The 23,513-nt window shown below is 44.0% G+C and overlaps 1 protein-coding gene across 4 annotated transcripts in view; it reads right to left on the reverse strand.

Moving 5' to 3' along the window:
* Positions 1-1,968: 1,968 nt before the first annotated feature.
* The window catches only part of LOC130178840 (E3 ubiquitin-protein ligase RNF31), a 24,095-nt gene continuing 2,550 nt past the window's right edge, over positions 1,969-23,513 (reverse strand). For 2 of the 4 annotated variants that reach the window (XM_056391383.1, XM_056391384.1), the window contains exons 2-24: positions 22,838-23,036; positions 21,939-22,085; positions 20,805-20,960; positions 20,628-20,684; positions 19,192-19,369; positions 17,910-18,102; positions 17,597-17,730; positions 16,524-16,696; positions 15,291-15,524; positions 15,032-15,199; positions 14,778-14,945; positions 14,510-14,695; positions 13,440-13,646; positions 13,167-13,340; positions 12,008-12,106; positions 9,833-9,922; positions 9,131-9,245; positions 6,656-6,768; positions 5,953-6,063; positions 5,481-5,529; positions 4,603-4,699; positions 3,072-3,237; positions 1,969-2,731 (exon numbers count right to left, since the gene is read on the reverse strand). In XM_056391383.1, the coding sequence (XP_056247358.1) occupies positions 2,681-2,731; positions 3,072-3,237; positions 4,603-4,699; positions 5,481-5,529; positions 5,953-6,063; positions 6,656-6,768; positions 9,131-9,245; positions 9,833-9,922; positions 12,008-12,106; positions 13,167-13,340; positions 13,440-13,646; positions 14,510-14,695; positions 14,778-14,945; positions 15,032-15,199; positions 15,291-15,524; positions 16,524-16,696; positions 17,597-17,730; positions 17,910-18,102; positions 19,192-19,369; positions 20,628-20,684; positions 20,805-20,960; positions 21,939-22,085; positions 22,838-23,035 (3,264 nt within the window). In that variant the 5' untranslated portion in view covers position 23,036 and the 3' untranslated portion in view covers positions 1,969-2,680. Of the gene's footprint in view, positions 2,732-3,071; positions 3,238-4,602; positions 4,700-5,480; positions 5,530-5,952; positions 6,064-6,655; positions 6,769-9,130; positions 9,246-9,832; positions 9,923-12,007; positions 12,107-13,166; positions 13,341-13,439; positions 13,647-14,509; positions 14,696-14,777; positions 14,946-15,031; positions 15,200-15,290; positions 15,525-16,523; positions 16,697-17,596; positions 17,731-17,909; positions 18,103-19,191; positions 19,370-20,627; positions 20,685-20,804; positions 20,961-21,938; positions 22,086-22,837; positions 23,037-23,320 lie in introns of all 4 variants that reach the window. The other 2 variants (XM_056391385.1, XM_056391386.1) reach the window with 2 other exon arrangements.

Genomic DNA, 23,513 nt, shown 5'->3' on the forward strand with positions numbered 1-23,513 from the left:
AGCTGCAGTAACGCAGGCCGATCAATCTGCCACCTACTGACAGGCCAAGTGTGAACAGACACTGCAGGAGCGAAGATAAAAAGCAGAAGCAGAGAGAAGACACTGGAAGATGAAGAGTCTTCTTACACTTAGTCCCTCTCAAGCTATGTTTGTCACTACGCAGTGAGGCAGACAGCCAAGGCACACAGAGATGGCCATGCAAGGTGAGGGGGACAGAGAAGAAGAGGGGTGGTGGCAGATTGAGGGGAGGGGAGAGATGAGAGAACAGAAGAGGAGAGGCCGGCGGGGAAAAGAGAGTAGAGATAGTTAGAGAGAGATGGGGGAAGGTTGTGAGTGGTTGTAGGAGAATGGGGCGGAGAAGGACACAAAAGCAGTGATCAGAGAAAATGCAGTGACCAGGCTTGTGAGTGGGCGAAGAGCGGAATAGACGGAAAGAGAGAGAAAGAAGAAATTCAGACTTCAATGACTGGATGTTGAAGTCTCAGAGTGAAAAGCCGTCATCTGGACGATGTGAGAGGAGTGTGTCTAACGCCAGTACCACCACCCTGCCCTCCAGATGTGGGAATGTGAGCGATTGAGTACACATCTGACTGAGCAGAAGGGGGTGGGGCCGGGCGGCAGTTCTAGTGTGATCCATTTCTCAGTTGAAGCAAGAAAGGGGAGGGAGAGAATGGAAGCACGGCCTGAGATGAATGCTTTTAGTGAAGCCGAGTGGCAATGCGAAAGCCCCCCCCTGCCATCACTCGTGTGTGAGCGGAGAGAGTCAGAAAAATGAGGTGGCTAGGGTCAGAACCCCGAGGAAGACCCAGCGTCTGCACACAGGCAGAGCACAGCACCGGGAGAGGAAGCAGGCGCTCACTCAGTCAGAAGAAGAGTTGGGCATTTGAGAGAATCTTTTCTGCTCGTCTTAGCCTTTGTTCGGTGAACGGAGCCTGAGACTGAGACAAAGCTGACACTTCCAGAAGCAGGCTTTGTGTAAAGCTACTCTCCCTGATTGCTAATTGCCTACCCGGAGCTACTTCCTGATTGCAAACTGTCCACCAGAAGTGCAGACTCTTAACCTAGAATTAGCAAGACAAAGTCTTAGCAGCGACAGTAACTGACACTACTCCCAGTTTCAAGTGGAAGGTCATCAGTATTAATGGAGAGTAGGAAACACAAATTCTTCTCCTCATGTTCCGCTAGCTGTCCATTCTGTGTGTGTGCTTAGAAAAAGTCTGGTGTTCCTACACAGCCCTGGCTCTGTAAATGGGAAATAAACAAAGTGGCTTGGACCAAGCCACAAAGCAATATTCCAGCCAATCAGCAACAGGGATATCCGTGCTTGTGCACAGAACAAAGAAAAGAAGAAGAGGGGAGACAGGGGAAAGAGCAGCAGGGCAGAGAGACTATGAATCTAGCAAATGCTAACAGACAGTGCCAATTTGAGCATTACCAGGGGAAGAAGGAGGAGCAGTGTACCCTTCTATCGCCGCTAAACACCATTGAGACCAAGAGACTGTTGACAATGGTGAATGTATGTACACCTAGTACACAAATGTCTACCGGTGACAGTGTGACGATTGCATATACTCCATGACACAACCACATTGTGAAAATGGAGAAGTCAAACACGTCATGAGGAACACCGGTCAATTGTTTACATTTATTTTGACATAGTAGAGAACCCAGCATGCACTCTGACTGAGACTGAACCTGTGAGTCGTATCTGTCGGTTCTATCGTTCGATACAGTATATCATAACAAAGCCGGTATTAAAAGCACTTTTAGGTCCGACATCATCAGCAAGTTACAAACCTATTCAACATGAGTTCAGGTTCATCGCGTAGGGCATGCTGCCGCATATTAATCCCACTTTCACAGCACCCAATGTAACGCCAGACAATGGACAAAAATCATCTGTACATAATGTTAATCTGTAAACTGATCCGAATGCAACACTCACATGTCAAGTATAAACATGCACAATTATATTTATATCATTTTATTTTACACACAATAAATAAAACACAACAAATGTGCAGTAAACACAGATGACGATGTGATTCAACACCTGGGGCCAGTATCATGGAATTAGATCTGTTTTCCTGTATCAAGAAGCCTGTTCACTTTTAACTGGGGTAGATCACCATGGTAACCTATGCTGCATGGTTAATCTGCTAGAGATTAGGTTCAGTTAAAAGGATCAGATGCCAACAACCAGACCAATCAGATCACTGTCCATTAGTCTACAAGATCCTGCCAGGGACAACAGTGAAGTTTACAATGTAATTGTCAGTAGAATCTCGTTTTCATGATGATGACATCAGGGATAGAGGGAGTGTTTCTTACACAGTCACCTGTGCACTCTAGTTTGAGTTCAGCTTAAAATTTCCACTCTCTGAAATGTAGTTAAGAAATGATGGTGTGGAGATGTGTTTGCATGTAGATGATTAAACCTCTCAGCTGAAACCAACAGTATTTGATGTCATCATGTTCTGCTCTAATGCTAATTTAAAGCAGCACTTAGATCATGACACACCCGAACACTGTCCAGAGTAAAAGGCTGTTGTTGGAACATAAGCAAACATTTACAGAACTAAAACATAAAGAAAACTGTGTCTCTTGGGTCTGAGTTTTAATTTGAAAGGTCGACAGGATCACAGCTGCAGGAAACAAAAAAGAGGAATTGAGGTGTTCGTTATTTCTTGCGTGGCACTTTGTCACCGAGGGGGACCTCGTCCATCAGTTTCTGCAGAGAGACCACAGAGGGATGTTAGTCACACCCTATCAAAATAAAATATTATAGATCAAATAAAATGTATGGAAAATATTAGTTCATACAGTATGATATATAGACTATATAGAAAGGTTTCTGAAATAGTGTTATTTCATCCGGTCAGAGAAGTAAAGGACGATGTAGGAATTAGAACTAATCCATTAACCAAGAGCTGCTGAGACATTTCACTCAAAACAGCAAATTTTAACCTCATGGTGGTGCTAGAGGAAACATTAGGGGACCATCAAAGTAATTAAGTTATGTTCATCAGACACATGGATGCACAGACACACAAACAGAGCCACACACTCACCTCGAGCAGTCTGCTGTAGTAGGTGAAGCCGTCCTCTCCGTCCCTGCGGTCGTCGTCCACCTTGTACCTCCTGCAGGCCAACAGCAGCTCGTTGGAGCTGTAGAGGGGGGCAGGGTCGATTGAGTGGCTGTTGATCAGGCTGACCAGGTACTCCCGGTAATGCTTCCTGGATACCAGAACACCACCATGTTAGCATGTTCATATACTGGATAGCCTACTAGAACATCACGTTAGCATGTTCATGCATTGGATACCAGAACATCACCATGTTAGCATGTTAGCACACTGGATACTAGAGCACCACCATGTTAGTATGTTCGCACACTGGATACCAGAACACTACCACATAGCATTTTAGCACACTAGATACAAAAACACCACTGTGTTAGCATGTTCTGACACTGGGTACTACCATGTTATTATGGCAGCTTCTGCTTGTAGTGATGAGAAGTATTGGACACTTTTATTTGATTTGACTGTGGAGAGAACCAGGCTTTTATTTGAGTCAGGGTTATTTTAAAAAAAAAAAAGTGTATTTCTAATTTTATCTGCTTTTAAGTTTATTTGATCATATGAACATGAAGACCCCTTCATGTTTACCTGTTGTCTAGATATATTCATCGTAAGGAACATTCCCACAGCTCCTTCTTTGTCTCTCTGACTCCCTGTGCTGTTTCACTCACTGACTGAACATCTTCCAGTACCTTGTATTTTGTTTGGTGTCACGGTCAGTGAGTCTTTGACAGCAGCTTAACAGTGACTGAAAAGCAACAAGGTAGAAGTGACTGATAAACAGTGTTAGTGTTAAAAAAGAGAAAGTGAAAGCAGCAGAGTGGTGAGATGATGGAGTTAGTGCTGAGGAAATGTTCACTGTTCTGAATTGATCACATCAGTCATTATAGTACAGATAATTCCATCCCCAGTTTTTATGCCTCGTTACCAGTGACAGCCAAGGCCAGAGACATTATTCATCACTACACTTCACTATATGTTAAATGAGTCTGGATGTAAACTGTAAAGGGTGGTACTTCTAGTTGTATGTGGAATTTATTAAAGAGCAGCTAACTGGTAAATGTATGGTCATTACTTTTCACTGCTGAGACATGGAGACATGGGGACACCTGGACAACACCAGCACACAGAGCAGTCAGTGAAATCAGAGTGAATACATCTGAAATGCCCATTATTATCATCCATTTTATAACTACATGTATGCAAAACATATTATAATATATTCTGCAGATTATAATAAATAATAACATCAGCTTTATCTATTTTCAATTCAGCCTGTTTGAACGTATTTGTTATTTTCTTTGACACTAGGTTTAGTACCTACTGACTGTAAAGGCAGGTGGAACCACAGGAGTGTGACTGAAGGAAGCATGACCTCAAAAATGGTCACACACAGGTGAAGAACAAGTGCACCTTGGTTAATCCTAGTGACTCAGGGTCTAAGACACATACTGTAGCACTTATAAAATGTTGCCTTGGTTACAGACAGGAGGCAGTGACACTGAATAAAGCATCTTACTCGCAGAGTCCAGCGTGTCCATGTTGGGTCTGAGCTCCACAGGCTGAGTCCGGCTGTTGCCCTCCCTCATCCTTCTGCTCTATCACTCCACACAGACCTGAGAGAGTCAAAGGTAACACGCGAATATGATACACATTTAAAAGGGCTGTTTGTAAGTTTTCTATGCTGCTGAACATGGTTTATTGTGGGTGATTGTCGCTTGACAAGAGCTTCGGCCATAGGTGTCTTCTTAATACAAGAGGTTATATGTCCTCTGAGCAGCAACATCTTCAGGGCAGATTGGAGGCTACAGTGACTCAGTATCAGAAAGTGATGAGACAGCTAGCTGGTTAGCATGCTAACTCCAGTAGAAGAAAAGGAATGACAGGGGACAAGAGTTAACATTGAAGTTTTCTTCCACCTCTGGAGAAAGCTGTCGGTGAGTAAAGGAATGAAGATTGATACTGAACTCACAACTCACGTGTCTAGACTGGTAAGTAAACGGCTTGTAATGCTATGCTAACGTTAGCTATGTAGCGATAGCAAAACTTACAAATAGCTCCTTTAAAATTATATCTGCACCGAGTATTTATACTATATTTCAGGCTGTTGATGGTTACACCAATAACCCGAGCTCCAAGCTCTTGAGCTGAGGCTCAGCTGCTGCTGTCTTTACCAATAGTTTAAAACTGGGAAACAAAGAGCTACGCCATACATGTGTGATTAAACTGTCCTGTTACTAAAACTTCACCCAGAATTCAGGATTGTCAGTTGTCGTGATATAAACAGTAACAACCGCACTAACCATTTTCACAAAACACCTGTGTGTGCTGTTCAGATTTATGTCCCAGGTTAAATAAAAAAGTAAAATACAAAGTGTGCGTCGTGTCCTGACCCACCTGTCTGTGTTCCAGGAGGAGGTTCAGTGTTGAAGGCCACTTCATTATTCTGAGTCACAGAGAAAAGAAGAACACTGGTTACTCACATCAGTCTGAGGAGCAAACCACAAAAACAGTTCACAAAACGGCACAGGTAGGGACACCGCTTCTGGTTTGTCACTCGACAGAACAAAATTAAATTCAGAGTTAAAGTTAAGTCCCACTTATACAGGTAGGAACAACTTTGGGTACCTTTGATTCTGGAAGTCCTGTTCCTTTTTTCCATACACATTTTGTGAAATGTTATCTTATTGTGATTTCTGAAATTTTGTTTTACTTTGTCCAGTGTTGGCCGCCATAGTTTTCCCACTGGGAGACCGTCATTATAATGACTTAAATTTAACAGAATCATGCTGCAAAGCAAAACAAATCCACCTTATAAACGTTATTCACAGTGTTCACAAAGGGCTCACAGAGAGGTCTGTGTGAGTACCTGGAGTAAAGCCTGCAGTCTGGAAGGTTCCCAGTCTCTCAGATAGAAGAGGCAGTCTCTGGGATGATGGGCATGTAGTCCAGACACACTGCACTCATCCACGGCACAGGTCTGATGTGAGGTCAGGAGAAGAAAAGACTCCTATCACTTGTTCATATCTGTCACATGTTAATCACCTCTATAGTGACCTTAAAAGACATTTTTTTTGTCCTCATTATAATCCTGTATGTATTCTGAGCGGGAGTTTAACTCCCTCAATCACCAGACTGGATCAAGAGCATTCAACTTCTTTGCTGGCAAACAATGTATCCTGAGTAGTAATAAAGAATGATATGTGGACCAGCATTTCATCAAATAAAATACAACACTGTTTCCATGACGATTTTGATAACTACACCATGGTGCCCAGATAGAAAATGAAACTTCATGCCCAACATATACCCGGGTGCTTGGCCCAAGTCTGGCTCATATACTTCCACATCTGGGCAGATTCCGGCTGTTATCCTGCGGTATTGACTGACAGCTAGAAGCGTGTTGATCCAGATATGGAAGTAGCATCTGACAATCATGTCAATCACACGGGCCAGATTTGGGCCGTGGAACCGGGCGTATACTGGGCCAGAAGAAAACAAGCATGTGGCCCCAGTACGGGCTGGTTTTATATAGTTACCTGGGTGAGGACGACAGTATTTGTCAGACTTACAGTGTGGAAAGGGTTGTTGCAGCCACTGCAGAACTGGTAACGACACTGTGAGCAGCAGAAATGCATGCAGCCTCCTTTAGACAGCGCGTACTGGAAGCGGCAGTTAGGACAGGCTGGAGCGAGGAAGGAGAGGAGGACAGGAAGGGTGCGAGACAGACAGGAGGAGGGGAAACAGAGAGAGGAGGGAGACAGCATCAGCACTTTAAGGAAAACTGTTTTCATCTAATGTACAAGCTGATAATTTATTCACTGAATGAATGTTTCATCTCTGTGATCTCGCTGCTGTGAGAAGGTCACACTGAGGGTGAGCTGCCTGACTGGAAAGACTGGGAGTCACTGAGCACGAGCCAGGAGAGGATCAGAGGGTGGGAGAACTGACCTTCACATTTCACCTGAACACCACCTTCCCTGACTCACATGGTCTACCATCTGTGACCGCTGAGGTCGCTGAAATGCTATAAAGACATGAACTTTTATTTGTCAAGAAGTGCTATAGAGATCTCGAAGGATTTCTAAGAACAGCACATGCTTAGTATTAATAGTAACAGTGGTGATAGTAATAGTAAAGCAGTAGTAGTAGAAATCTATAGTAGAGCCCAGAGCAGACAATCCAACAGGACCAGCAGTATCTCTTCAGAACCCTTGAGTGCTGGCCAAGGACACAGCAGACGCTCTCTCTGGAACACAGAGCAGCAGGATGGTGACTTCCTTATCTCCTGCAACCAGGACACTGATCCATTTGATGCCACAACCCCACCCTTAAGTTTTCTACTTAAGTATGACACTTAAGTTTAATTTCTCTTGAGCTGAGGCCGTTACTTAAGGGTGTTGCACAGAATCTCTTAAATGGTTTCCTTAGTTAAAGTAAAAAATAAAGACATTTACAGTAGGAAAATTCTACTGTTTCCATGGAACCTGTTGATTTGCCGCCATTAGCTCTTGTGATAGGCTACCTGTTATCACTTTTGGGAAGCTGGTAACAATAAAGGAGTGTACTTCACCACGGTGTTCAGCAGATATAAGAGAGTTTAAACTCTGACCCCACATACCACTGATCTGTGGGCATGACACGCCTCAACTGTACCTGACCAGAAAAGATCATGTGACATAAAACTGTAGAGCAGCCACTGAGCTGTGGAAAGTAGAAGGATCCAACTGTAGAGAGTCAGACCAATCATAAGCTGCAGGTTAAATCTGGGCTGTATAATCAGTTCCTCATCGTTCATGGGATGCTTCTTGGGATGCCTTCATTTATCACCATAAACTCATGTTGCAGTTAAGACAGAGTCAGAGCTGCCTTTAGTTTGCTCGCTAAGGTCTTTTGTGCAGCAGTTTAACTGACCTGAAGTTATTCCTGAAATTTAAATCCTGCAAGTGATTATTTTAAGGAAACCTTAAGGAGAAGACTTAAAGGTGTTTTGTGCAATTGTTTTCTTTTTAAGGAAACCTTAACTCAGACCTTAAGGAAAATATTAACTTAAGTTGGTTTCCACAAACCGTCCCCTGACCTCTGACTCGCTCATTCACCTTACAGCTTTATATTCCAGCTCTCTGGACAGTTCATGGTTGATCAGAACTTTGGACCCAACTCTGCAGTATAAGAAGAAGACTCCCAAGGGTGCAACGCAGTTGTATCACAAATCCCTCTATCAACTTAACTTCCAAAATGGTTTAACTTTAATCTGCAGCTCTCTGTTGATCTGACTCTCTGCCTCTCTCAGTCACTTCATCGTCTTTAGGTCATCACCTGCAAACACATTGGACCACAGCTTTGTGTTGTTATCCACTCTTTTCCTGTTGTGTCTGTGTGTTGTGTTAGCTGTAGTGTTTAGTGTTTAGAGCGTTAGTAATAAATGTGTGTTCAAACTTTCTTTTGCTTGAATCTCAGTCACTTAACCTGAAAAGATCTGAAGCACACAAACCATAATTAAGATAATTAAAGAGATTTGCTTCCTAAAAATAAAAATTAATAACAATCATATTTGACATATATTTGACCTCTTGTTGTTTGGCCAGCATGGAGGACTATTATTTCACTGGATGGGATATGTAGAGTAATATTTCCCTCATTTCAGCATCAGGAATTCCTACAGAGTTAAAGTCCATGTCCTTTACTTCTTGTGCCACAGAGTGAGTCTCTCTCCCGGCGAGACACTCTGCTGTTTGAAGATGCTTTCAGATTCTTTACTCAGCCTCATTTCAGAGTGGAAAATAACACTTTAGTAAGGTTTGTTGTGGAGAAGAACAGTGGTGGTGGTGGTGGTGGTGGTGTGCAGCCTTTGTGATGATGCTTAATTAGATAAGAGTGTGGGCTGGAGGAAATCCTGTTGTCTACCACTCAGCTGTTTACATGCTGTGTTGTTTTACAGTCACATATCCATTATCAGTGCTCGAGTAGATCCACACATTACCTTCAGCTACTGCTGATGATGTGTGTGTGTGTGTGTGTGTGTGTGTGTGTGTGTGTTTTCTCACTGATGCCGTTGTCTCTGAGGTATCCAGCCAGACCCTGCTTCTGATACTCTGGATCATTCTCTCTCTTCCATGACTGGTACTGTTCACAGGACAGACCTGCATGCTGGGACTCCCACTGCAGAGCACAACACACAAACAATACTGTATATATATATATATATATACACACACACTGTATGTTCTGCTGGTGACTATCTGTCCCTCCCCCTCATGAAATCAAAGCTTTAAAAAGGAACTAAAGGGAGCTAAGTGTGTGTTTTCAGTTAAGTTAAATCGGCTCACTATGTTTAAGAAGTATACTAATAAACTCATCAGTGCTACTTCAGTTAAATTTGAAATTTGTGTGTGTTTACAGTGTAATGTAGAGCTCTGTCCATGACCATAGTGTCTTTAATTTGAAAGGTGGGAAGGATAAAAAGACAAAGAGTAACGTCAGACTCTGACTTTGGTTCAGACTGATGGGCACACCCATCTGACTCGTGTCAGACACGATGGAGTCAGTAATTAGTGGAGTACGCACAGGTAACAGGTATGTTACTGAAATTTCAAATAGTCTTTTCAGCAGTTAAGAACATTTATCATTAAGCGGCAGAAGCATTTATATAAAAACTAAACATTAGATTTATTAGATACAGATTTACCTTTAATGAGAGACCAAATATAGAGAAACATCAAGACACCACAGAGTCACAGAATACTTACAGGCTTTTTACACTGAGCACAGAAACTGTTGCGACACTGAAAACAGGTAACCTTCAGCTGGTCTCCATCATAGATAAACCCATAGGAACACTGAGGAGAGGAGAAAGAAATATAATATATTATGAATACACTGGCTTTGAGTGTCATTTAGCTATTAAAAGCAGAAAACAGTAGGCCTGAAGTGCATGGACTGTGTGGCCATCACCGAGCAGACCTGCTGTTCTGGTTCATGGAGCTGCACCAGTGCAAAAGAGCCACAGATAAGAGGGTGTGACGATTAATAAATGTCCTCTCAGCCAATCAGATCGCTGGTCTCATGGCTTTGAAACAGCTGAGTATGATAACAGTGGCTCAGAACATTCTGTAGAAACCGGGGTTCAAACCCAGAACCTTCTTGGCATGAGGTGACATTGCTAACTGCTGCACCACCGTGTTGTCCTAATTGGTACAATTAGGACCAATCTACAAATGAAAAACTAGTCTGAAGTTTATATGATTGTGTTATTCATCATTCACTCTTAATTCTCCTCTATCTCATGATTTAATGAATGTAAAGACAGTAGCTGGCTGTGTGATGGCACTGCACTCTGAGGCTGCAGGTTTATCAACATACGTGCCCTGCTGCCTTCAGACGGCTGTAGGGATTTAACGAACTGAAGCAGAAGATCTTCATACAGTAGAGAGCAGCTGTGGACAGCAGATACTGGGAGAACCACTTACTTTTGGAGGATTTTGAGTTAAAATAGGGCAGAGGAGTGACGTTACAGACATGGTTGTACTCAGTGTAAAGTCTAAGGACTCTATTTAATGATCCAAAGCCTATGGTCTGAAATAGGTGGCACAAGTGCGTTTAGGGCATGTCCATGTCCCACTTGATATTTTAACAGGGGGAAAAACCGTCTCTGCTCCAGGCGCATGGTTCTAAAGGGTTTTACTTAATCTCTTAATTATTCATGGGAGTATTTTGGGCGTAACATCCAATAAACCAATCACAGAGCATCTCCCATTCCTTTTAGAAGCCAGGTGAGCTGCACCTTGGTGCATTGCTGTTATAACAGCGTGAGTTAGATTCTACTTGTGGTCAGTTGATCATGTATTGTGACTGACCACTGAGTCCAGTCCTGACCACGGAGTCCAGTCCTGACCAGTGTGTCCTGTCCTGACCAGTGAGTCCAGTCCTGACCAGTGAGTCCTGTCCTGACCAGTGAGTCCAGTCCTGACCAGTGTGTCCTGTCCTGACCAGTGAGACCAGTCCTGACCAGTGAGTCCTGTCCTGACCAGTGAGACCAGTCCTGACCAGTGAGACCAGTCCTGACCAGTGAGTCCTGTCCTGACCAGTGAGACCAGTCCTGACCAGTGAGTCCAGTCCTGACCAGTGAGACCAGTCCTGACCAGTGAGACCAGTCCTGACCAGTGAGTCCTGTCCTGACCAGTGAGTCCAGTCCTGACCAGTGAGACCAGTCCTGACCAGTGAGTCCAGTCCTGACCAGTGAGTCCTGTCCTGACCAGTGAGTCCAGTCCTGACCAGTGAGTCCTGTCCTGACCAGTGAGTCCAGTCCTGACCAGTGAGACCAGTCCTGACCAGTGTGTCCTGTCCTGACCAGTGAGTCCAGTCCTGACCAGTGAGTCCAGTCCTGACCAGTGAGTCCAGTCCTGACCAATGTGACCAGTCATGACCAGTGAGTCCAGTCCTGACCAGTGAGACCAGTCCTGACCAGTGAGACCAGTCCTGACCAGCGAGTCCAGTCCTGACCAATGTGACCAGTCATGACCGGTGAGTCCAGTCCTGACCAGTGAGACCTGTCCTGACCAGTGAGTCCAGTCCTGACCAGTGCAACCAGTCCTGACCAGTGAGTCCAGTCCTGACCAGTGAGTCCAGTCCTGACCAGTGCAACCAGTCCTGACCAGTGAGTCCAGTCCTGACCAGTGTGACCAGTCCTGACCAGTGAGTCCAGTCCTGACCAGTGCAACCAGTCCTGACCACTGAGTCCAGTCCTGACCACTGAGTCCAGTCCTGACCAGTGCAACCAGTCCTGACCACTGAGTCCAGTCCTGACCAGTGAGAACTTAATGTTCCTGAAGCAGTGGTCTTTAAAAATTGTACTTTACTTTTTTGTTCTCCATAATTTTTGTTGAGAAAGCAGAGGGCGACCCATCGTACACCCATGTACTCACGTGACAGCACCAAAGGAACTTGGGGTCCTTGATGAGAGCCTGCTCTGTCAGCTTCTTATGGAACAGCTCATAGACCTCTGGCTCCAGACACTCTCGCAGCTGAAGCAGGTAAAACAGTGACACACCCTGGAAATCAGAATCTCAGCTTCTTTTAATCCCTCTGAAAGTCTCTTTAACCCCCCGTACCACAGCAGATCTGACTGGAAGTGCAACTGAAACCCATGAGGAGCAGAGACAACAAAGCCTCGAGTAATACAGTATGTTGCTACGGCAACACAGAGGGGTCTTACAGCTATCAACTGTATATTAGTATCAGCAGTATCAAAACACAGAACCACGATGGGTTTATGATACCTCTGCCTATAAAAGGTGCTATTTTTACTGTTGTAGTTTTGCTATTGCTAAATAGCTAACGTTAGCATTAGCAGCTTTTTACTGAAGAAGAAGAAATGTTCAAAACTTCATTCCTTTACTCATCAAGAGCTGTTTCCAGAGGTGGAAACAAACACTTTTGTTATGCTTCTATTTCTATCATTCTTTTCTTCTACTGAAGTTAGCATGCTAACCAGCTAGCACCGGACCGTCTAGTAGTCACTTTCCGATACCGAGTCACTGTAGCCTCCAGTCTGTCCTTAAGAAGTAGCTGCTCAGAGGACGTATTATAACCTCTTCTCTTGTAGATGCCAAGACTGGTAAGTAAAAACTTATGTATACTGTAGCTCCTTTAAGTATCCAAAAAATGAATGGAAACAAAATGGCACATACACAACCAAAGTAGACAATGTAGAAGATAAAATCTATATCATTATCTATAATCTGTATCTATATTATTTTATATCAGTAACTGTAAAGTTCAACTTGAACTTGTTGATTACTGACCATCCAGTTTAATATAATTCGCTCTGCTCGAATATAAACTGCTCCATAAAAGAGGCAGGGTCTGCTGATAGTCCTCATGAGTGGATGGTATAAATACATTTGAGTTAATTAACACACAGGGTGGTTAGTGACAAGGGGGCAAGTGGTCTCTACGTCACCAAACAAATTGAATTTTGTTATGCCACTTTCTGGTGTAAGCAGGCACCAGTATTAGTCCGCATGTCGTCCTGACAGTGCTGGATTCAGGTGACCCTCCTCATTCCCTCCCTCTGCTTCTTACCTGGATGTCCAGGGTGGAGAAGTAGCTGTTGAGATGTTCAGGGTCGTTGATGTTGGGCTCCCAGCAGACTGGACACACCATGTCCCTGATGTGTTTGTCCCTTACAGCGATGGTGAAGTGCTGCTGGAAACAACCACAGCAGACCGAACACTGGCATGATGTCAGGGACTGCATCTGAGAGAGGAGAGAGGGCGGGAAAGCAGGAAGTGACTGGAGATGTGGAGATGTGATCCAGTGCTGGAGAACTGATGGAAACGTTCAGTGTCTCAGTACCTTGCTGTGGGGGAAGATAGAGAGGCAGATGGGACACTCTTTAGCCAGCACTCTCTTGATAAACTCCCTGTCGTGGGACTCTCGTACAGCCTGCACTACATCCTCCAGGGAGTAGGGGGCGCTGTGCTCCAGAAGCAGCGACAGCGCCAGCTCACAGCGACCCCAGCTGGGAAGATCGTACACCGCCAGTAGCCTCCGACATATCCGCTGGAAGAGAGGAAAGGAATTATATGGAAGAAGACTGACTTGACTTATCCTACCAGCTGTAAAAGCCTAACTAATGCTGTCTTCTTTAATGTTCAGGTTATGGTTGATTGGGGGCGGTTCCACTATCGCCATCTTGGCAGTGTCTGACTCCGCCCCTAACTCCCAGCTAATTCAAAAATGGTCAAAGAGGAGTGACGTGTGTGAAACTGAGACTTCAGTGCATGTCGGTTTGTGGAGTCTTAATAAAATGTAAACAGGTGAGTTATATAAACAGTCGTCATGAAGGAGGAAATTAGCTCTACAGACCAAAACTGTTTTTGTACCAGGCTGTAAACATGTTTATTTCTGCTGTAAAGTTGGACATTTTAACATGGGAGTCTATGGGGATTGACTCACTGTTGGAGCCAGACTCTAGTGGTCATTAGAGGAACTGCAGGTTTCTACACTTCAGTGTTGGCTTCAGTTTTCAGCCCCAAAGGCTGATGCTTGGGATGAACACATGTTGCGTAACTAACTTTTTTCTCTTCTCTGCAGTGTATTACTTCCTGTTTACTTTCATACAAACCGTTATACAGAGACACCTTGTGGCATTAAGAAATACTGCACTGGACTCTACATTAGCACTAATCTGGAGTCGTTTCTTTGGCCAATAAGAAATGTGAAAGAAGAAAAAACCAGTGTTTTCTTCATGGTTTTTTTTCAGTTTAGCGTCTCACTTGTTTACGACCAAAACAGATTTCTGTTTTTCTATTCCATCTTCAAACGTTGACATGGAGAAATCTGTTCATTACCATGACATGAGGGCGCAGGACGAGCTACTGGGGAGAGCTCATGAGTTTTCTAGAACCAGACTGGACTCCCACCTGTTTGTCAGGGTGATGGATGTCTACAGGAGGCTCGGGCTTGTCACTCCATATGCGGTTGTGGAAGGGCTCCAGTAGGGGTCGCTGCAGCAGGGCCAGGGCCCCTCTCACCTCACCACCGCTCTGTCTCAACACCTCATGGCAGCGAGCCTCATCACTGAAGCCCAGCGCACACAGCTCCTTCACCTGAGAGACGAGGGTGGAGACAATTCAGGACAAAAAGAAGACCGGTGGGGGTTTATTTTTTCATGGTGACATGTCACGTCACCTTGGCGAGTCGGTCTCTCAGGGCCTGTTTGGCAGCTCTCTCAGTGTCGCCCCCTGCTGTCAGCCAGGCTTGCTTGGCCTCTGCTCTGGACAGCTGGACCACGCTCTCTGTCTCTGGAGGGCACGCCTCTTTCCCAGCATCCTCAGCGGGAGCTTCACATGACCTGTTCTGTGTCAGAGGACAGTCAGTCACTGACAGTCAGAGGAACACAGAGGTGTGATGTGTCAGGTCTAAACTGAGAGAAGCAAACTGACTTTGTGCTCTGCTGTGGTCGGGGAGGATGTCGCCACCAGCATCCTGACCTGGTCTAACAGCAGAGGAAGCTCCGTCTTTAACCACTTGCAGGGCAGGATGCTGCTGTCCCCAGCCACCCTCATGCTCGTGTACACCTCCTCTGGACTCACGCCTTTCTTCTCCCCGTCCTGACGCAGACACACAGCACGCCGACATGAACAGAGACAACCACATGTGGTCTACACCTCAGGATGATGGAAGCTGATGGAGGTGACTTACTCTAATCAGTTGTATCAGCTTCAGCCCCTCCTCCTTCATCAGCTTCTGCCTCCAGGAGTCCAGGTCTTCGGGGGCGGGCTCTTTGGGTTTGATCGGCAGGGCGGGGACCCGTCTGACGGGAGAGGGAGGGCGGAGCTTCGCGGGCAGCGGTGCTGGCTCGGGACGAGCCAGGTCGCACATCTCACACACTGTCGCAGGAGAGTAGTTCAGATAGGTGCAGAACTGACACACCCACTGTGAGAGAGAGGGAGGGGGAGAGGGAGGGAGAGTTTAGATAATTCAAAGCTCTAATTCATGGGAGGGGGTGGGAATACACATCCTGAGAGGAAACACATTATTTTGCCCCATAACTTAATAATCATTTCCCGGAGAGAAATACAGCATGTGAAAAATAAATAAATACATAATGACTAGAAATGTATTTTAATCAGCAAAGGCTTTCTGCTGGAATCACTTTAGGTCAGGGGAGATAGTATAAAGACGATGCGAGTAATAAGCTGTGATGGATGAATGGATTATATGTAGGATTTTCCGTCAGAGGCTGAGGTTATAATCTTTTCTTCCAAGAAAAAAATCACTTGCCTCTCAGGGCTTTTTTTTTGTTTTCTTGTCTTCACAGATGAAAAAAACTAAAACTTCAACTGTCTACAGTGACTTACAAGTTTCAAGCTACAGGAAATGTGGGCTCTCCCCTCAGAAGCTCCACTGAACTCTGAAGAACTGTGTTTTCAGCTCCAGTTTGTCTAGCAGCAGCTGCAGCACCTTCACAGTCAGGTGAGATGGGTTCAGTATCCACCTGAAGACTGGAGCAGTCTGCCTGCTGATCCAGCTGAATCCAACACTGCCTTCTCTTAAATCCAATCCATCAAGCTTTTTCTTAAATCAACACACTATATTTGCATGTATGTCTGTGTGTATTTACATGTATGTGTGTATGTGTATGTACGTTCTGCTGTTTTATTCTGTCTTTATTTTAAAGCAGTTTGTGGCCCTGGTCCTTCACTCTACACTGGAACACTTGCTCCGTCTGGATCACGGCTCTGCCTTCAAGACCATCTGACCAGTGAAGCCCGTTGTGAAGCTGGCAACACCCATCTGAATTTTGGATTCCCTTCCAGACAGACTTCAGCCCCAAACTCTACGCCCTGTACACCTACTGTATGAGTGTGTTTCCACCCCAGGACAAATTCCAACATACCCACACACACTCACATACACACACCATTAACTTACCTGGCTGTCAGGGTCACCGGGCATGCCCAGTACTGGAGCTGGTGGTCTGGGGGGGGTGATGGGTGGGTGTGATGGGGTCACTGGAGGTCGTGTGGCTAAACGAGGTCTTTCACACACCTCACACAGAACACTGCTGGCTGCGTTCACCATGGTACAGCTCTTACACTGCCACTCTGAGAGGGAGACATCCACACACACACACACACACACACACACACACACACACACACACACACACACACACACACACACACACACACACACAAATAAATTCCCAGGATCATTTTTATAAAGTTCATCCGTGAAATGTTTATGTAAAGCATAAATTTGAATTTCCTTCATTTGTGAAATTTGCTATATAAATAAACTTTGGTGCAATTCAGCCTCTTGTGGCTGAAATGAGTATTACAACAACAAAATATGTTAGAATTACTGAATATTCCTGAGTTACAGTGTTGTATAATGACCAGGAGTGTTTTTGCAGAACATTATGATGTCACAGTGAAGTTGACCTTTGACCATTTGGATATAAACTGTCATCACTTCATTTTGTCTTTATAGACATTTGTGTTAAATTGTGTCATGATTAGTGAATGAATTCATGAGCTATGGGAAAAAATGCGTTTTGTGAGGGCACAGAGACCTTGACCTTTGACCTTTGACCACAAAATTATAATCAGTTTGTCTTTGAGACCAACTTAACATTGGTGCCAAATTTAAATAAATTATATCCAGACAACCCAAAAAAATATAAAGCCTCCGGCCCCTGAGGCTGCTGGTGAGGAGGGAAAAAAATCCTGCTTGCCTGTAAGGGCTTTAAAGATGGGGAAAAAAATGGAACCTGACAAAACAGAGTGTTTTCTTGATTCTCAGGGCGTCTGAATGGGACTGTACTTGGGCCTAAAATAAAACTATAAACCATCACATGAAATAGTATCACCAAATATTACTTATTACACAACTTAAATTAGAGGCCACGTTGCTTCTAATATAAGTTGCATTTGCTTTTATCTCATTTTGCTTGTAAAGGAGGATGAAACCAGAATAAAGGTGGAGCAGGAGACAACACAGACCTGTGATGGTGGCAGGCTGAGAGTCATCTGCTTTACAGCTGATGGACTCCAGGTGGGGGCGCTCACACTCCTCACACAGCACATCCTGGGCAGAGTTGACTTTGGTGCAGTGAAGGCAACTCCAGGTGGAAGAGCTGAAAAAAGGAAGAGCGAGTGTGTTAACCAAGCTGTTCAAGCAGCTACATTACAACGGTCAAACTGCTCAGTGAATCCTGCAGTGAGCTGTGACCTGATACTGACTCACACATACAGGCTGTGGACCAGTGGAATCAGAGTATTCCCAGTTCATATTGCCAGAACCGTTGATCCTGACCTGTGACTGCTCCTGTTTTTGGACGATGATGATGACGACGACGACGATGATGATGATGAGTTGACGGTTGTTCGACGGTGGTTGGTCCTCTCAGGGTAGGAGTGGTACAGTCTGTCACACTCTGAGCAGAGGCCCTGGAGGCAGGTGAGGCAGTGGGCGGAGATTCTGAATATTCCACAGATGGTGCAGTTCTCTGAAACACAGGTAACGACACACTGCACCAAACACTGTCTCATCATGGTATACTATAACCTGCAGCAGGTCACTGTTAAATCAACTGTATGTTGCATTGTACCAGATATGGGACTAATACAATATGTCAAATTTAACATACGGTGTGGAGATACAATGGATCACTTCAGTGTCCCAATACAGTTCAGGGTCTCATCCTTCAGAGGCTGCATTTGAAGACTGATTGCGTCACAGCGGAGTGACTAGACTGTCCCATTTCTAAGGCTCCTTCAAATGCGTCCTTCCTTTCCTGGGCAATGAGGGTCCTTCATGGCCCAACCTATCCCAAGATTCATTGCGTGCTGGTGATGAAAATAATTCAGCAGCAAACAATGCAGACAGAGAGCCTGAGGATTACACTTTTAAATGTAAGTGTTGAATGTCAGCTAAGATTAACAGCTAATGGTACAACTGCTAAAACCAAGGGCCTTAAAACCTCAAGCAAAAATCCTCCGTACACCACACGGTCACGGTCTACGACGGCTACGAAGGACCACACCTCCATGGACCGCGTCCTTCGAAAGATGAGGCCACTGAACTGGGACACAACTATAGTGTCTAAGTTTATCACTAACTGAAAACAGACGTTTTCAAAAGACAGTTTGTGTGAGTAAATATAATCCTATTCTTTTATGGGGAGTAAAGGGTGGAGTAAAAAAAACTGCTGCAAAGAGCCTGGCTGGAATTTAATGGTTGCTTTCGGTGCAGTTCTGACCTGGAAACGGCAAATAGCAATGAAATACCAATGCATATATGACTCGTAGCACAAAGATGTTCTTTAATTCAATAGTTTTATTATTATATGAATTCTGACTTTAAACTCAGAATCCTAAAAAATATATTCTTTTTTTTTTTCACATGTGGCCCTAATTCTCTTCTGTATATACGATCTCTTAAAAATGTAACATAGTAATATTTACTCAGAGACATTTTAACTGACATACTTTGTACTTGTATCTGAGAGCATTTTTACACAGTAAATTCACTTGTACTAGAGTAAAATTTTCCGGTACTCTTTCCACCCTTGGTCAACAGCGGTTTCTCTTGTCACCTGGGTGTTTGTTTGAGGAGGTGGAAAAAACCTGGATGGACCTGAGGCTCTGGTGGTTGGACGACAGGGAGTGGCCATGGCTGCTCCCCCTGGAGGAGTGATGGTGGAGGGGGAAGGCTAGAGACTTGCTCTGGCCCTCTGAGTGGTAGACCACAGCGTCAGTATTGAGACCCACGTCCTGAGAGGAGAGAAGAGCACTGCAGGTCATCATAAACTTCAGAATGAGAGACAGCTCATTCAGTGAGATGTGATACTAACAGTTCACCAGACATGATGGCTTCATCAGACACAGCTCCCACCACCAGCCCACAGTGCCAGGATAAAATAGGCAGGATGATAAAGGGGAGAGTGGGGTCCAAAGGTCTGAAACAACTTTCTCATTCAAGTAAAAGTTAATTACATATTATGAATTATCTACACATTATAATAAGACTGATTTCAAACTTTAATTATTATATAATATTAATTATACATGTATGCATTAACTGTCATAAATCTCAATTTAATATGATCAAAGATGGCGTCCCTCAGGGATCCATTTTAGGGCCACTCCTCTCTATTCTCTATATAAATAACTTTGTGACGTCCCCCAGCGCTCTACATGAAGTTTTATTTGCAGATGACACAAATGTATTCTTATCACACAATGATTTATGTGCACTACAAATTAACCTGAATGAGGAACTGCTTAAGGTGGATACATGGTTCAAATGCAATAAGCTATCATTAAATATAAGCAAGCCAAACTTCATTGTTTTTCATTCCAATAGAAATCAAAATAATGTTGAACATGTTTGTAATTAAATAAATGGTTGAAGCTTACTCAATGTAATATCTTTCACAATGCTAGTGTTATGTACAATGTTGCATTTACTTTATATTACAGATTCAGTGACCTTATTCCACTTGACCCTTCCTCACCTACGTACCAGACCAGAAAAAAGCTGCTTAAAAATTGGCTGTTTAAAAAAAAAAAAATTAAATCAGCAGTTGAAACTAAAAACTGGGTACTCTACTGAGCTATTATTTTTATTCACCATTTATTGCTGATTGTGTATCCTGCCTATTGAGTTGATGTTTGGACTGATGGGATGGATGTTTTTGGACCATTTGGTTTTTCTTTCTAGGGTGTTTTAGGATTTAGCTATTATTGTTAGCATTATTTTTTTGTTGTACATGTTTGTATGTTTTTACCTGTATTTTATTCTGATTTGTGTAAAAAAATAAATGATGATGACGATGATGATGATAATATATACATTATAATTAGAGTGGTCTCAGATTTCATTCAATATTCAAATAACAGGAGTTTACTGACAGAAGTTGGACATTTTTTTATTTTATAACATTTACTGATTAACAACATAATATATTCTTTTAAAGCAAACATGTAACCGAAGGGGTTACAGATGTGATTGCCGGGTGATGGACTCTACCTTGTGTCTCAGTGTAGGAATGACTCTCTCATAGAACTCAGGGTGGGGGTGCACCTCCTTGGATCAAACCAAACAACAGGTTATGAACTACACATATGTGTATATATGTAGCAGAGCAGAGCCACACAATAAATACACACTCACCACAAACACACACACACACACACACACACACACCTTGATAAGCATTTCCAGTTCCATCCTCAGACTCATCACTTCCAGTGTTACTGCAGCAACTCGGCCCACATCAGGATCTGTGACATCGTCAGGGAAGCTGAGCCCATCTGGCTGCTGATTGGAGTAACCATAGAGACAGAGCACTGCCCGCCCCCCCTGGGGGAAGGACAGAACAAACATGGCATGATGTGATCTGAAGGGTTTTATCTTTTGTTTACTTTCCCGAAGAGTTGAAATGAAATGAAATCAGACCTTCCCGGGTTTTTTATTAGGTCATCTACAGGAGGAACGACACTTAAATCAATAGAATTACTTTTCAAGAAAGCCATCAAAGTTTTAGATTAAAAAAACACCTTCATTTCATCATTGTAATATACTGGAAAAATATAATCTGTTGAGTTTTGAGAACTTTTAGATATGTTTGTTTTATTCATAAGGTTTTGGATTGGCTTGGTCCATCACCTTTACATAAATGAATTCATTAAACAGAGGTCTGACAGTGGCGTTGGCACTAGGGCGACCACTAGAGGGGGCTGTGAGGTGGCTCATGGGTGCACCACATTTAGACAAACTGCTATCTGTAACGGGAACCGGGGGACACCTTGCTTGCCTTTCAGGGCTTTACAGATCGGGAAAAAAAAATGGGAAAATTGATCCTGACAAAAACAGAATGTTTTCTTCATACTCAGGGCTTCTGAATGGGGTCTTACTTGGACATTTGTGCCAAATTTGAAGAAGTTCCATCAACATTTTACTGCGATATCGTGTCCACGAGAATGGGACGGATGGACATAGGGACGGACAGACAGACAACCTGCAAACAATACGCCTCCAGCTCTGACTGTCTGTGGCGCAGAGCCATAAAAAAGCTGTTTGTCAGCACAGGAAATCGTTCCCTGAGATTGTAAGAGTTTTGGGACATTCAGGACAAGATCAGGATTATCTGTTTGGAAACAAGTTCTACCATATAACTGAAACAGAAGCATCACTCAGAATGATGAACATCTGTTATATAGAGCTAGACTATAGAGTCTTTACTCTAGACTGACTGAACAAGCCATTGCTCATTTGTATTATTTCAGATCTGTTGATCTCTTCAGTAACACACTCCTACGGAGGCTGTGTGTTTGTTACCTGAATAGCATCGACAGTGGCCCTGAACACCGGGTTGTTGTGTTTCACAGTCCTCCAGTACTTTGGCCTGTTGGGGTTGGTCAGGTTACAGCCGTACTTCTCCAGGATGTTCAGAGCTGTAGACAAACGCTGGAGAGACGCAAGAGTCTGAAGAAGCAGAGAGATCAGTGAATGTAGTTCAGTTCCAGTCTGAGACAGAAACATGCGGTGTACAACGGTCTCCGGCCTCCACACCCAATCAGATGAATAGGAGCGTTTCACAAGTCATCAAATATCAACATCCAAAAACATGTGAAACTCACATCAGACAAAAATCAGAGTCATGATTCAGTCAGAGCTGAACAAACAGACGTGAAAACACCACTGTAAATAAACCTCCATAAATCTGATCAGAAACCAGAGAAGAAGAAGCTCCTCAGTCAGTGATCAGTAATAGTTGTCAGTTCATCAATGGTACATAACACACATATAGTTTACCGACATGATAATTAACCCCGCTAAAAGCTCAAGTGCAAGCTTGGAGAGAACCTAAAACCTATGTATCCGTCTATCAAGATCACAATCTTGCAGCCAGCCGCTGGTGACACCCCACAGACGCAGGTGGCTGGCCAGTGAGAGGAGCACCCTCACCTGGTCACCTACGCACCACATGTGGCGGTCTCTGCAGCAGCTAGAGGCGTGTGAGCTCAGCAGACAGCCATGCATATACTAATAAAAAATTATTTGTTACTCAATATAGGTAGCACCAACCCCCTGCACCCTAAACCCCATTTGTTTTTTATTTCATTTCTACTGGGGCAATTTTATCCAAACGTAACCTACAGCCAACCTGGGTTAACCTGCTTGTCTGAATGGACGTTATGCAAGTATTTCCAGGTGGGAGTATTGTTCCCTCTCACCTCCTTCCTGTTGCTGCCGACGCTGTTCTCTATGACCATGGTCTCTGCAGCGATGTGCCGGTATTTGGAGCAGGGCGGTAAAGGCAGATTGGCCATAGACATGACCCCGGCCCGCACCTCCACCACCCGGCCCCCAGAGTACAGACACACTTCAGCCCGACTCCGCACCTCCTGCAGCTGCTCCGACAGAGACGGCATTCTGCACACACACACACACACACACACACACACACACACACACACACACACACACACTGTCAGTGACTGTGAAATACATGCATCCATGCATCATCTAGTGTGTGGACGGAAACCAGGGTCAAGCTAACATGCTCACAACAACAACCTTAACAAGCTGATGTTCAGTAGGTATCATGTTCATCATGATCACAACCTTAGTTAAGCGTGTTAGTATGCTAACATTGCTAACTGGTGCTGAACACTAAGTTCTGTATTTATTAGGTCAGAAACCTAAAAGATTTTGACCTGACGATGGCGCCAGAGGAGAAGGTAAAGGATCATCCTGAGGGGACATTTCAGTCTGGATCAAAGTGGTGGTTAATATTTTTTCAATGAATGGATTTTCTTCTTATTCTTCTTTCGTCTTCTTCTTCTTCTTCTCCTCAATTCCCTAGAATCCGAGGTGACATTTTCACATGTTTAAATAGACTATTACTAG

Source organism: Seriola aureovittata, chromosome 12, assembly GCF_021018895.1.
Source record: "Seriola aureovittata isolate HTS-2021-v1 ecotype China chromosome 12, ASM2101889v1, whole genome shotgun sequence".
Lineage (NCBI taxonomy): Eukaryota > Metazoa > Chordata > Actinopteri > Carangiformes > Carangidae > Seriola > Seriola aureovittata.